The sequence below is a fragment of the Drosophila busckii genome, chromosome 3L (genome assembly GCF_011750605.1).
Source record: "Drosophila busckii strain San Diego stock center, stock number 13000-0081.31 chromosome 3L, ASM1175060v1, whole genome shotgun sequence".
NCBI lineage: Eukaryota > Metazoa > Arthropoda > Insecta > Diptera > Drosophilidae > Drosophila > Drosophila busckii.
Window position 1 is genome coordinate 4,608,536 of NC_046606.1, and position 13,862 is coordinate 4,622,397.

The 13,862-nt window shown below is 41.4% G+C and overlaps 2 protein-coding genes across 2 annotated transcripts in view; one reads left to right on the top strand and one right to left on the bottom strand.

Annotated features, from left to right (window-relative positions):
- The window catches only part of LOC108599752 (elongation factor-like GTPase 1), a 63,987-nt gene that overhangs the window by 40,861 nt on the left and 9,264 nt on the right, over positions 1-13,862 (top strand). The window contains exon 5 of the mRNA XM_017987587.1: positions 12,719-12,903. Coding sequence (XP_017843076.1) covers positions 12,719-12,903 — 185 coding nt within the window. The remainder of the gene's footprint in view (positions 1-12,718; positions 12,904-13,862) is intronic.
- On the bottom strand, positions 267-10,860 carry LOC108599755 (protein giant-lens). Its single transcript, XM_017986769.1, has 4 exons — positions 10,461-10,860; positions 1,669-2,246; positions 1,402-1,573; positions 267-1,330 (listed from the first exon to the last, which is right to left on the bottom strand). Exons 1-4 carry the CDS (start codon positions 10,836-10,838, stop codon positions 1,118-1,120), a joined length of 1,341 nt encoding a protein of 446 aa, XP_017842258.1. The 5' UTR covers positions 10,839-10,860; the 3' UTR covers positions 267-1,117.

Consider the following 13,862-nt stretch of genomic DNA (forward strand, 5'->3'; position numbering starts at 1 on the left):
AATTTGAAAGCGAGTAATTAGAAACAGGCGTAACAGAAACTCTGTAATAAGAAACAAATGTTTCCTAGATTTTTAACGCATCATATGCATTATATTCTCTTACTTACTGCTACTGAGCTCTGTATTCTTCGCGTATGCCATAAGCTGCTCAAGATGCTGTCTGGGTTTTCAATTAGATTAAAGCTTGGGTGCTTGAACTTTCAACTTTAGTTGCTGTCGTGCAATAAAATGTAAACACATTGCATTATGCTGTTTTGTCTTCATATAAATAAAATTTTATTTTTGCTCGTTTTGGCCTTTATACAAAATGAAAAGTAAAAAAAAAGCACACACAAGAATACTTAAATTATGCGCGAATACTCAAGTACAGTTAAGAGTAGAAGGAATAAAGATTAACTACAAATGTTTACAAGTGCAAAGTTATGTTTAATTTTTATAAAAACATTAAAGCAAACACATTTGTGTAACTTGCTGCTGCTGCTACTGCTGCTGCTCCTGCTATTTAAGCTTATATTATGTAAAATATGTGTGGGTGGGGGGGTGTTTCGTAATAGAGACAGTTTGAAACTGTTACATTCCACTACTTTGTGCTGTTTTATGAATAATGAATAAAGCAAAACTAAAAAGCTGCATTCTAGTTTGGCACACATTGGATATATATTCAAGTTAAAAGTTGACTCTTTGAAGTTGCTGTAATGTTCCACTATTATATAGAACCTGCGTATAATAATAATATATATGTATATGTATATGTATTTGTATATATACAAGTATGTTAAGTATACGTATAGTGTTGGCTATGTTACAGTTATAATTCGTTTTATAAATATGCATTACAAAATTGATTTGTATAACAAACTGAGCCTTAGAACTAATTAAATATTTATTAAATGTACTTTTGTGCAAATTTTACAAACAAACTTTATACAGTCACACACACACAAACACACGCACGCTTTAAATGTATTTGTAGCTGATTTAATTTTAGTTTAGTGGGCGAGACTCAATTGGCTCAGTCGACATATATAAATATTAACTATATATAGACCATATGTATATGTTTATTAAAATTACGTACACACGACTCAACTTAAAGAGGGGGGTGGGGGCCTTAAACTTAATCATTAGCCATGCAGTAGCCGGAATATGTTTGTATGTTATCCTCCAGAAAACTCTCGCCAGCTATAACGCCCGACTGTGTGTGATGGCTGGGACAGCGATGTCCTTTGGGGCACTGACACAGCGAGTTGATGTTGACTTCATCCAGAAACTCTTGACGTTTGCGCACCGTAAAAAGCTTACACGGCTGTTTGCGTTGACAGCGTAGACGCTAAAATTGGAAAATAAATAAAAGATAAGCTGCTAGTTTGTGCAGGCTTTAAAGTTTAGCAAACAACTTACAGTTAAAGGCGAGCAGGCGAACAGATAGCGATAGGCAGCGCTGCCAGGAGCAACTGGCTCACGTTTGGTCAAATAGGTGACCGAGTTCTTGGGACAGCGACAATGAACGATTTGCTCTGTCACATTCAGCTCAGCAGCTGTGGTTAAGGTCCAAGTGTAATCTCGGAAATGTCTGCAAAAAAGATTGGAGTGCGTTTAGTTAGGATTTGGAATTTAGACTCTGCTCTCAAGTTAGCAACTACTTAATCGATAGTATCGATAACTTACTTGCAAACAGGCAGCTTATGCACAGGCTGACATAACTTATAGTGTCTAGTCTTGTCCGCTATGGTGTGACCATCCTCCACACCCAAACTGCTCGGACAGCCGCCAATGAAGCTCAAGGACTCTTTCAGTCCACGATGTCCTGAGTGACGCATATGCGCTGAGCCTCTGGTTGCTGGTGCAGCAGCATGTGGCAGCTCATTGTCCGTTAGCTCCTCATAGCTGGGCAGCGCATCGTTCTCCGCATAATCAGTCGACTGCAAGTGCAAGTCATCCTCATAGACTGCGCCCAGTTTTTGCATTAGTTTCTTCATATGCAGACTCTCGTATTTCTTCTCTGTGTTGTATTCGCCCAGCAGCATGCGCTTGTGCTGCATGAGCTTCTCCTTCTCAAAGTAGCTGCGATACTTTTGGCTCTCGCCATGTGCTCCACTGTGCTCATGATGATGCAGCACCACATTGTTGGGCAAGCGATTGGACTCGGGGCAGCGGCATTGTCGCTCGATCCAAGGCGTTTCGTATAGATCGATTTTGGAGCACACCGCATTGGGCGCACACACGGGCAAATCAGCTTCCGATTCCTGCAAAAGCAAAGCAAGCAAATCAAGTAAATGTTAATCATAATGTGCGCCAAACGATTTAAATTCAAACACAAAATGCTGTAAATGAGCTTCAGCTTTGGCATTTGCATAACAAGTGGCACGACTCGACTCAACAGCACACACGCTGGCCTGGCCCGGCCCGGCCCATTCAAGTTGAAAGGCACAAAAGGCCAAGTTTTTCAAGTGGCAACAGTCAATGTGGGCGTGGCACACGTACGATTGAGTTTGAATCGCTTGAGCTTGAGCAAACAGCCACTTAGTTAAGCTTGATTAACATAAATGTGCATGACCATATAGTTATTAGAGCTGATAAAACTAGATAAAGGCGCTAGCGATAGGTATCGTAAGCTAAGAGCGATATAAACAATTAAATTTGAGGTGTAGTTTATTGAAAGTTTAACAGCTCAAGTTGAAACTTGTTGAAGCTATAAAAGTAGTGCTCGATATTTATATAAATGTAGATTTGTTAGATAGTTTGATTTAACTTTTATCTATACTATCGATAACTATTTAGTTAGACTAACTTATCTATCGCCTCATCGCAAGTCAACAGCTTAACATTTAATTGAATTCTAACACAAGTGTCTGCTGTGTTTGCTTAACAGGACTTTAGTATGTGTGCGTTGTTTACTTAATCCTTTTTTTTGTTGCTGTCCTGTTGTCCTTTATGTGTGTGTGTGTGTGTGCATAATAAACATAAAAAGCAACTAGCGCGCAACTTCAAGTTTAGTTTTGTCTGTTGTAACATTTCATTTTATTAACGTTGACCCCCACCCCACCCCCCTCTAGTCAACGCTCACTCCCTGCTGCTCTCACTCTCTTTGGACTCATTTGATTTTATTGTGTGCAGCGTGAACAACAAAAGCAACAACAACAGGTTTCCAATGAAATTATCGAAAGCAATCAATTTTTTAAGTGGAACTGTTTGCAGCTTGTACCTTTTTGCTCTGCCTCGCTCTCTCAGTCTATCTCGCTCTTGTCTACTGTTTTTTTGGGTATCCTTTTTTTTGGTTTCGATTTCAAATGTACGTTTTTTTCACTCAATTTCTTACTGATTTGTATTCAAATTATTTTTATAATGAAATCAATAGGCCGTTGCCATGCCCACTTAATATAGGTCTATAGTCCATGTGTGTGTCAATGTGTGTGTGTGCTTGCACCTGCCCCTCAGCGTGATTGTGCGTCAAACTTTGCTGCTGCTACCTGCGCGTCCTTTTTTGCTTGTTTGCCTATGCATTGGCTCTTAGCTGAACCGGAGGCATTGGGCATTGGCGTGTCTGTGACGACGCACCGGAAGTCCGGAAGTGATTTAGTGCAGGCGACCAGCGGAAGTAAATAAATAAGTGCAATACACACACACATACGTAGCTAGATTAAAAAGGGATTAGCATTGCTGTTAAACAGGAAATAAGTTAAAGCCAAACAGGTTGCCTGTCTGACCTTTTACCTTTTGCTCTCTCGCTCTCGCACAGCCTTGCGCTGTCTCTTTCTCCACACGGAAGTTGTCTGTCGCACACATTCCTGCTGCTTTATTAGTTTGATTTACTTCCGTTAAATGGCGTCTCTCTAACAAAATTTACTTCCGCATTTTGCTTTTCGCGTTTCTCACGCGACTTTGACCTAGTTTCGTATTTTTTTTCCCAATTTTTTTTGGCAGCTGCATTGCCAGGAGTTCCTGCCCTTAACCCTTTGTTGACAGTTGTGCTTGCATGGGCTTCACTTGTAGTGCTAGTGGGGGGCAGCGCTCCCCTCACGCTCTCAGCGACTCTTGAGTGTGCTGAAACCTTTGTTATGCTGACAGGATATGTAAGGAGCCTGCTGTAAGCAGCGTGGGAAATTCTTTGAAATTCGAGCATGTTTATTATTGAACGAAGCCGCGCGTTTTTGTTTTATATTTCGTACAAGTGAGAGGGGAAGTCTGCACTTTAAACTGGCAGCACCGTTAGAGACAAGCAACGAATATTTACATAAAATGTGGGGGCGGCGGCGGCTAGAGCATCCCAAGCTATAGTCAATGGCATGTGCGCTGGACTCAAGAAAGTTGCTGCTGAGTGCGACCGGATTTCCGGTTTAACGCGACAAATGGGTGAAGCTTGGCGCTCACACGTGTGTGCAGCTTGGATTTCGTTGATTGCTGCCGCACGCGCTTGCAACGAACAATTAGCCGCAAGTGTCAGAGTGCACAAAGCATCAAACGAATGAAACGAAAGATGAAGTCAGTAGTCCGAAGAGCCAAACGGAAGTTGAGCTGTGCCCAACAGGCAGCCAACTGCTGATTGCTATGCAACGTGATGCGGCAAGCATTGTGCAACTTTTTGCGCCATCAAAGCTTTTGTCTGTCTCACTACATTTTGTGTTTTTTCTGTTTTTTTCGGTCACTTAAAGTGCTGTCAAAGGGCTACAAGCACGCACTTTATATATTTAATCAAATTAACCCCACTGGCAACCCCAGTGTACCAACAATTGCTGCCACAGCAGCAGCAGCAGCAGCAGCAGCAATAATTGTTATTGTGCGCGTCATGCTTGAAGCAACTGGGGGCATGCTTGGAATTCAGCGCCTCAAAGATGCGCGCACCGGAAGCTGCCGCAAGCAATGACAATGACTTGAAAGGCAGCAAGGGGTGGGGTGGGGTTGCTGCTGGCTGCGACTAAGTTAACATGCCAATGCAGCAGCAGCAGCAGGCAGAGCAGCAGCTTATTGCTGTCAAGCGTAGCCATAGTCAAGTAATATGAGCAGCTTGGCTACATGCAATGGGCAGCACCTGCTGCTATCAATAACCCAAAAAGAAAAGAAAAGAACTTGCCACAAAAGGTTGCAATCAGTGCCGGAAGATGCTCAAAAACGCAGCAAAAAATTTGTGTGTTTGGTTCCCATGAGGGCGTTGACGCACAAAAAAAAAAAGAGAGAAAAAGATGCGCGCACACGCACGACAGACGACAGCAACTGTTGCTGCTGCTGCTGCACATGCGCCGGCAATATGCAGGCCTAGGCTGATCTGCGTAACCGTTAGACTGACAGCCGTTGGGCACAAGTGTGCGGCGTGGCAGGTAGCCTGCCACATGCAACATGCTGCTGCTGTTGTTTGTGCTGCTGGCTGCTGCTGCTATTGCAGTTGCTGTTATCTTTCTTATTTTTGTTGTCTGCTGCGTTAATGATTTTTCTATACATTTCCTTTTTGTGTTTTTTTCATTTTTCACATGCATTTAACTCAAAAGCAAAAGCAAAAGCATTTGGTGTATTATGCAATCTGGCCTGAGTTCTAGGCACATGTGGCAACTACAGAGCGAGAGAGAGAGTGAGTATCAGTTGGGGTCGTGGCGGAAGTGCTGTTTGGTCAGCTCTTTGCTGTTGCTGTTTACACGAAAATTCAATTAAAATTGGAAATTGCTGGCAGCGGAAGTGGCGGCTGCGAAGATGTTGCTGCTGCTGCTGCTGCTGCTGGTTCTAGTTGCTGCTGCTGCCGCTGCGGAAGCAACGCGGATGTTGCTAAGCCAGGCCAGCGGCTACCGCAACTTTGACTTAAATTTTGTGCTTCTTGGCTTATTTTCTTACGTTGCTTTTATTTCGTGTGCCGAAGAAATTCCAACGAAAACACTAAACTCGCCTTGATTTGTGTGCTGCTCTCAGCATAGCCGGAAGTAAGCTGATTTGTTGTTGTTGTTGTTGCGCTGGCATATTTTGCATAGCAGCGGGGTGTGGCGGCGGGCTGGAAGCTGTGAACTGGCCGTGCCACTTTGGCGCGCCTTAACGGAAACATGCCAAGCCAAACAGCAACAGCAACAGCAACAGAATTTCATTCATAAAAGTGCAAAAATGCCAAAAGGAAGCAAAGCCAGCGCACAAAAACGGTCAGTTGATGTTTTTGTTGTTGCTGTTGTTGTAAGACAAACAAGTTTTTGTTTTGTTTTGCAGCTGGCAAAAGTGCAATGTTGTTGTTGTTGCTGTTGCTTGTGGCATGTTGCTGCTGTCCATTGTTATTGTGGCTTGGCTTTGCTGAATGTTGCGTAGCTTGTTGATCGTCACAATTAATGAACGTTGTCGTTGTCTACGCACACACGAGCAACAACCACAAGTTGTTGCAGCAATCCATCAGCGCAGCCGCAACAGCAATATATATATATATATATCCCCATTCACATCCTCAGACTTGGCAAACGGAAAAAAGCAATTCATTCATTCATTCATTCATACAACTAACTGGGCAAAAAGTTGTTGTTGTTGCTGTTGCTGTGGCTTTGGTAATTGTTGCTTTTGGGCTCAAACCGCAACATGTTGCTGGCTAGGCAACAACAGCAACTGTTGCTACTGCTGCTGTGATTGCTACTGGTTGCTGCTGTTGTCTCCTTTTACGCTCAGCTAAATAAATCAATCTTTGGCTGCGTACGTGTTGCTGCTGCTGCTGTTGCTTTCAGCAACTTTTATGAATGAAAAGTTGCTGCTGCTGCTGTGTACGTGTTGCTGGCTTTTTTTCTGCGCAATTTTTAATGAATAACATACAACAACAACAGCAAACACAAAGTTGTTGTTAATTACAATCGAGTTGCTGCTGCTGCAGTTGCTGCTGCTCTCTCGCTCTTGCGCGTTTAGCAGTCACGTTGTTTTGTTTAATGAACACATGCGCAGCTCTCATGTTGCTGCTGCTCGCGCGTAATTTTTATGAATGAATGAAGCAACAACAACAACAACAACGACGCGCCCAGTTTTTGCGTATTTATAGTTATTTATTTTTACTGTTCCCAACGCCAGACGCTGTAAACAATGCGCCTTTGGCACGTAATTAGCACACTTACAATTCAACTTAAGAACAAGAGCAACAACAACATCGATAGCAGCAGCAGCAGCAACTGCGTATTGCTGCCCGTCGTAGTAGCCAAAATTGGAACGTGTCCGTCAATAACTGTAACAAGGTCTTGGACAAACAAAAACCAAAAACAGCAAACGTCGCTTTGTTGCCGCCGTCAGCTTTTCCCACAAGCAGCAAAACTTAGTTGGCCAACAAAATTTAGAGAATTTGGTTTTATCAAAAAAAAAAAAACCAAAACCAATAAAAATAAATTTATAAAAAATGAAAAAAATTGTTACAAGTCTCTTTTCATATAAAGTTGACTTGGCGCGCGCGCCAGTTTCGTAGCGCAGACGTTTGCCTCGAGATATACAACAACAACAGCAGCAACAGTCACAGCAGCAATAGGTGCCACAGCAACAACAACAACAAACAGTTGTTTATAAAAAAAAAGTGGGCAAACTAGTTTTTTGGTATCAAGCATCCGTTGGCTCAGGTTGTAGCTGCTGCTGCTTTTTTTTTCGAGGCATTTTTACTGAATGAAGCTCTCAGAAATTGTAAACTGGAATTTTTTTTCTGATTTTATTTTTTTTTTTTAATGCCATACATTTATATTTTGTGTTGAATAATTGTGCTATGTGTTGTAGCTGGTTGTTGTTTAGGTTTTATGCTAATGCGTTAGACATTATAATAAATATGTTTGCAGGCACTGTAAAAAATTGTTAGCTACAAATTCTGATAAGTTTAGCTGTGCTACGCGCATTTCTCGCAGTGCTGCTGTTGTTTACTCTCTTCTCGCCTTTATTACATATTTATTTATTTTTTTTTTGTATTTTTGCTGCCGCTTGTTTTGCGCTACGAATCACATTGAATAATTTCTAAATTTAGCATATAAAAAAATTAAATTCCATAGCGTGAAAGGCGACGCACAAGAAGGTAATAAAAAAAAAATGATTATGAAAATGCCAGTTAGACTGAAGTCTCAGCCGTAGTTGTAACCTGAGCAGGGCTTGGCTCTTAAACTGGTAACAGTCAGTCGATCGTTAGATCGATAAGCTATGCATATATATATATAAAGTTTATTGAGCAGCGTCGCTGTATTGAGGCTGAGGTTGCCACATGGGCGCTGCATGACCTTGTGGAGACGCTTCAAATGTTGAAGCTGCAGCATAAAATTATAATTTAAGCAGCAAACAAATTGTTATCTCAAGTTTATTAATACTTAAAGCAAATAAAAGCGCACGTTGCGCATACGCACAGTTGGACCGCGCGCGCGCACACACACACAGACAGTTTTAAATGTAAATAGAAAATGCTGTTTTCACACCTGGCTGCACTTTGTAGCAACAATAAAAAGCACCCACGTGTCTGTGCCCCACAGCAACAGCAACAACAACAAAGACAAATGGCTCAGATAGACAGACAGACCTTTTGCTTGATTTGTTTATGCATTTATCAGTTGATTGGAATTTCTAGCATTCTCTTTGATTGCTACACAGACATGTGTGTGTGTGTGTGTGTGTGTGTGTGTGTGTCTTGTCGTTGCAGCCGCTTTTAGTCATGCCACGCGCAACATGTTGACGCATTTCAGATGTTTAAGCCAAATGTGCGTAGCTGATCTGTTTGTATATGGCCAACAACGCTCTACAATGTTGTTGCTCGCTGCTCGCTTGGCCGTTAGCCATTCAAACATTTTGGACGCTCTGTCGCTTTGCCATTCATACAACGATTGACTTGGTTAGCGAAGCGAAACGCTGACGTCGTCGTCGTCGTCGTCGTTGCTGCTCATCAGCGTTTTACGTTTTTCATTCATGGGCAGAGAGTCTGCACACGCTGCTCCCCCTGCCTCCCCCCTACTCGATCGTTGTCTTGACGCCTCGCCTCGCCTCGCCTCTATTGCTTGCTCTGGCCCATTCATCGTCGTCAGCGTCATCGTCGTATTTCATTCATGAATTTTCTTTCATTCAGCTCTTCAACTCCCTCTCTCGCTCACACACACACACAGGCACACACACACATGTGCAGCTCTTCTTCTGCTCTCTAGCCTGTTGTTGTTATTGTTGAAAACATTTTTAAATACCGGAACTGAATGTTTAGCGCTTTTAAGCATGGGAACTTTTTGTTTTCTTCTCGCAGAGTTTATCTATTTGCTTGCCAGCTGTTGCTAGCTCTTTCTAACGCGTTCTTTTAGCCATTTTTATGCGCGTTTCAAGCCAACAGGAATTTTTGGGCTTTGCCTTTTTTTATTATGGTTGCTTTTTAATGCTTTTCAAATTTATTGCAGACACATAGAGATTTGATATTTATGTGCCACGCTGCTGTGAACATAACGCCGCAACCGAAACCTTTAAAATCGGTTACGAATAGAGTATATAGCATATAAAAGAAAGTTTAGCGTTGATGATAAATACAATAAGATCGGTTAGAATTCTGTGGAAATTATTGCGTCTGTCATAAAAGTTTAGTGGAAATTACTGGAAACATGAGCAATTCTTTTTAAAAATGATATGATCAATATATTTACATATCAGTTATAGCAATTGCTTCAATATAATGAACATATATATTTATTTTTTATAACTTGAGCAGATTTTCGTAAAACGTCTCAGCTAACTTTAGTCAGAAATTCATTTAATAGACTCAAGCTCGTCTGTTTTTCATTCGAAGCAGAGTATTAACTCGTTCGCTTTAACTGCGGACTTGTAATTTAAATAATTAATATTTTGCTTATAGTTTACGCCTCGCATAACAAACAACAAACAAATTGGCGTTGACAACTAAATAATTTATAGCCGCCGCTCTCTCAGTTCTAAGCATATTTGCAATTGAAACTTTAGCTCTATTTGTTATAACAACTGCATAAACAGTTTCGATGAATTGCTTCATCATAATCATTAGCTGCAACTTGGGTAGTTAGTCATGTTGCCACATACAGCAGAAATAAATACCATTGAACTCTTGAACCGACAGCGCTAATTGGTTTATAAGGTATCGGCAATTGCGCTGGACTTTAATTGATCAAATGCGACGACAACAGCAGCAGCAACAGCAACAACAACAATATGGCTTGGAAAATAACAAAACAACTTTCATTTTCTTGTTGAGCGGCTATTGTTGGCTGCAGTTGCAATTAAATGTGCCATAAATAAAGCTGTAAGCAAAATATGTTTAGCTGTAAGCAATTTTAGTGGGTGTCAAGTGTAAATCTTCAACAGGGCGGCTGCTAAATATAGACAAACTTGCAAACCTGCTGCTGCTGCTGCTGTTGCTGCTGTTGTTGTTGTTTTAGGCGTGGGCCTGCAAATGTCGTTGAGCAGGTGTTGTCGCCTGCATTATGCAATCGGCTAAGCTTGTTTTTGCTGCTAAGCTTATAGTTTACAACAGTTGCTACTTGCTACTTGCTACTCACCCCCACTTGATAGAGTATGCGCATATCCTTGCCGGCAGCATGCGCATGCCTGTTGCTGTTGCCAAGTTGATGTTGCTGCTGCAGCATTTGACGCGCACGTCGATTTGTTTGCTGCTCAGCTGACAAGCTAACCACAGCAACAGTTAATGTTGGTGCAACTGTTGTGCTTGTTGTTGTTGTGCTTTTGATAGTAGGTGTTGCTGTTGTGCTTGTTGTTGTTGTTGTCAACTCTTTGGCTTCATAGATGCTATACTCCAAGCTCTTGTGCTTGGCATCCTCAGCGCTGGACGTTGGCGTCAGCTCATAAACTTCCAGCGGCAGACGCGTGCTCTGCGCCAGCGTCAGCGTCAGCAGCAGCAATGTAAGCCGCAGCAACATATTTCTTTTATATATAAACTAATTGTTGCTTTAACTTTTAGTTGCTTGTATTTTAAATAGTTTTTTACTACGATTTAGGCAGCAGCCTGCCACTTGCCGCAGCAGCTCAGCATGCTACAAAAAAAGTCACAAAACGCGCGCGTGCACAAAATAAAAAACAACAACTTTACACTTTATATATTTTACTTTTATTTGCTGTTACACTTGATTGATTCTTTTTGTTGTTGTTACTATTGATTAATAATGCACAAGCCAAAGCATACACGTTGCTGTCTCACTCGCACACTTACACACACACAGACGCTTACGTATATTAGCGTTAACTCTAACTGAGTTTTTTTTTTATTTTATTTTAATACGTGTTTAGCTCGCTTTAGTTTTCGTTGCTGTTGTTGTTGTTATTGCTATCGCTGTTGTTGTCGTCGTCGTCGTCGTCGTCGTCGTCTGCACTGCTCAACCTCTCAATTCGAACTGATCAAACAGAAAAAAAAACCGAACGTCGACTGCTACGCTCAGGCTCAGTCAAGCGCTGTCGCTGTCGCTGCATGTTGCTGCCTGTCTGCTTTTGTCTTTGTGTGTGTGTGTGTGTGTGTATGCGTGTGCTTATCTGTGTGTGCGCCAGACTTGAATGAACGCGCACACACATGCACAGAGCGAGCAGCGCAGCAGCAGCAGCAATGAATGAATGAATGAATATTGTTGCTGCTGCTGTTGTTGTTGTTGGCACAGCATCCGACTATGTATGTGTGTTGTTTGTTTGTGTGCGTGCATATCTATGTGAGTTTTTGTTGCTGCAGTTGCTGCTGTTCGCGTGCTGCGCTTGAGCTGCTCGCACATCCTTTTGGCCCTTTTTGCGCTGCTAATGTATGCACACACACACACACACGCACACACATACATACAAGCATGCTTGTTTGTTTTTTGTTGTTGTTGTCAGTTTTACTACGACCGGAAACTAATTCCTGCCCATGGCCCAGCGACATTGTCTCGCTTTGCTTGTTGTTTTTGTTTTTTTCTTACTCTCATTGTTGTTGGCTTGGCCCGCGTTTGCTGCCAACTCTGTTGCTTGTTTAATTTCGCGCGCATGCCAAAAAATAAGCAAAAAGCCAACAACAGCAGCAGCAGCAACACAACAACAACATAGCCAAGTCTCGTGTTGAGTTGTAGCAAAAAGCGACGCGCGCTGCTACAGAAAGCGCGCCAATTCTCTTGGCTTAAACTTTTGACGTGCTCTAGCTTTGGTACTTGGCTTAAAGCAGCTTATGCTTTAGTTCTAGAAATATCAGCAGAGCCTTGAGCCTTCAGTTGCTGCTCGTTTTAAAATATGTTGCTGCAATTTATAAGCAAAACTGTTAAGCTAAAAAGTATTTAGTTTAGTTTTGAGGCTTGTAAATTAATTGTTTAATATTAAACAACTAAATTATAAGTTTTAGTTTGAAAAAAATGTTATGCTAATGCTGACAACTAATCGCAATTAGTAGACCAATTATGGAAAATCATTTAGCTATAACTTTTATGCAAGAAAAATGTGTAAGAGTATTTTATTTAGTTATAATATTTTTTTATCTGCTCAATTATTCAAATTTTTCAAATATTTTCATATTCAGCTATACTAGTTATTGAAAATTATGATTGTATTTAAAATTTATGAATATGATACATAATATTTCCAATACTCTGTTTTATAGCTGGCACATTTATCTTATATTCATTTAATATAATTTTGATTTAAGCTGTTTATGAAAAATCTACAAATTTATAAGCGCTAGCAATTTTTTATAACTAAACTAAACTCAACTCTGCGCTTTTGTTAATTCTTTGCTTTAACATCAGCTGTTGTAACTCTTTTTCTCATCTTCTTCTTCTTCTTCTGGTTGCAGGCAAAATGTATGCAGTAATTGGCCGCAGACATGGCAAAATACTTTCCGGCGACTTGACACAGGGCAGTGGCAACTTTGCTGTGACCTGCCTGCTGCCGGTCATTGAATCGTTCAACTTTGCACAAGAGATGCGCAAACAGACATCTGGCCTGGCCTGTCCCCAGCTAATGTTTAGCCACTGGGAGGTAAGTTTTGCAATCAGCGCAGCTGTTGCCACTTGATGTTGCTGCAGCGTCTGCTGCTGCTGATTTTGGCGCAAGTGCGCCACGCAGTCAACAATCTTTTGCTTTTTCTTAGTTTTTTTCTCTCTCTCTCTCTGTGCTTGATATGGCAGCTGTGCGTGCTCTGCTTGTGGTCAGCTCAAATCTCAGTTTACCAACTGTTGCCAACTGTTGAAGTCCTATAAGAGCAACCACAGAGCAACAGTTGCTCTTAAAGTTATTTGGTTCATTTGATGCTGCTGCCTGCAGCTGTGTGCAATATTTTATGTTATATGGCAACGGCCTTTCCCCTGACCTTGTCGTACGCAGCGCACACTTGTAGTAGAGTAGAGCGCCCAACTTGGGCAGCGCTAGCAAAGCGGCGGATGAGCCAACAGCCAGCAGCGGATGAGAGCGTTCAACGGAAAAGAAAATAACAGCAACAGCAACAAAAACTAAACAAAAAATGATTAATATAGCTGCTCAGCTGTATGTTGTACAGCCAACAAAAATGTAGCTCAAAGTTTAGCAAAAGTTTTAACAAAAAAATACTAGGAAAATTTATTTATAGACAAGCAACATATAAAAAGTTTTGGGAAAGGGTTTAGCTGAAGTTGCTATAAAATAAACATATTTGACATAGCAAATTTTATTACTGGTCCGTCTGTATGAACGCCTGGAACTCAGCAATTTTAAGAGCTAGCGATTCCAAGCAGCTTGTGCAGCTGCGTGTAAGTACAGAGTCAAATATAGTCGGTTAGTCGGTCCTGTACGTCTGTATGAGCGCCTAGATCTCAGCAATTTTAAGAGCTAGCGTTTCCAAACTTGCTGTCTAGGGAGAGAGTCACATGTAGTCGGCTATGCGCTGCTGTACTTGCCGAATTTTTAGACTTAAGCCGTATACAAAGCTCATTTAAATAGCAGAAATTTCTAAGAAGCAGCTT

Coding starts and splice junctions, on each gene's coding strand:
- LOC108599755 (XM_017986769.1), bottom strand. CDS start 10,838: ATGTTGCTGCGGCTTACATTGCTGCTGCTGACGCTGACGCTGGCGCAG. Junction 2,247..10,460: donor GCATACTCTATCAAGTGGGG/GTGAGTAGCAAG, acceptor TTGCTTTTGCAG/GAATCGGAAGCTGATTTGCC. Junction 1,331..1,401: donor TCGCCTGCTCGCCTTTAACT/GTAAGTTGTTTG, acceptor TTCCAATTTTAG/CGTCTACGCTGTCAACGCAA.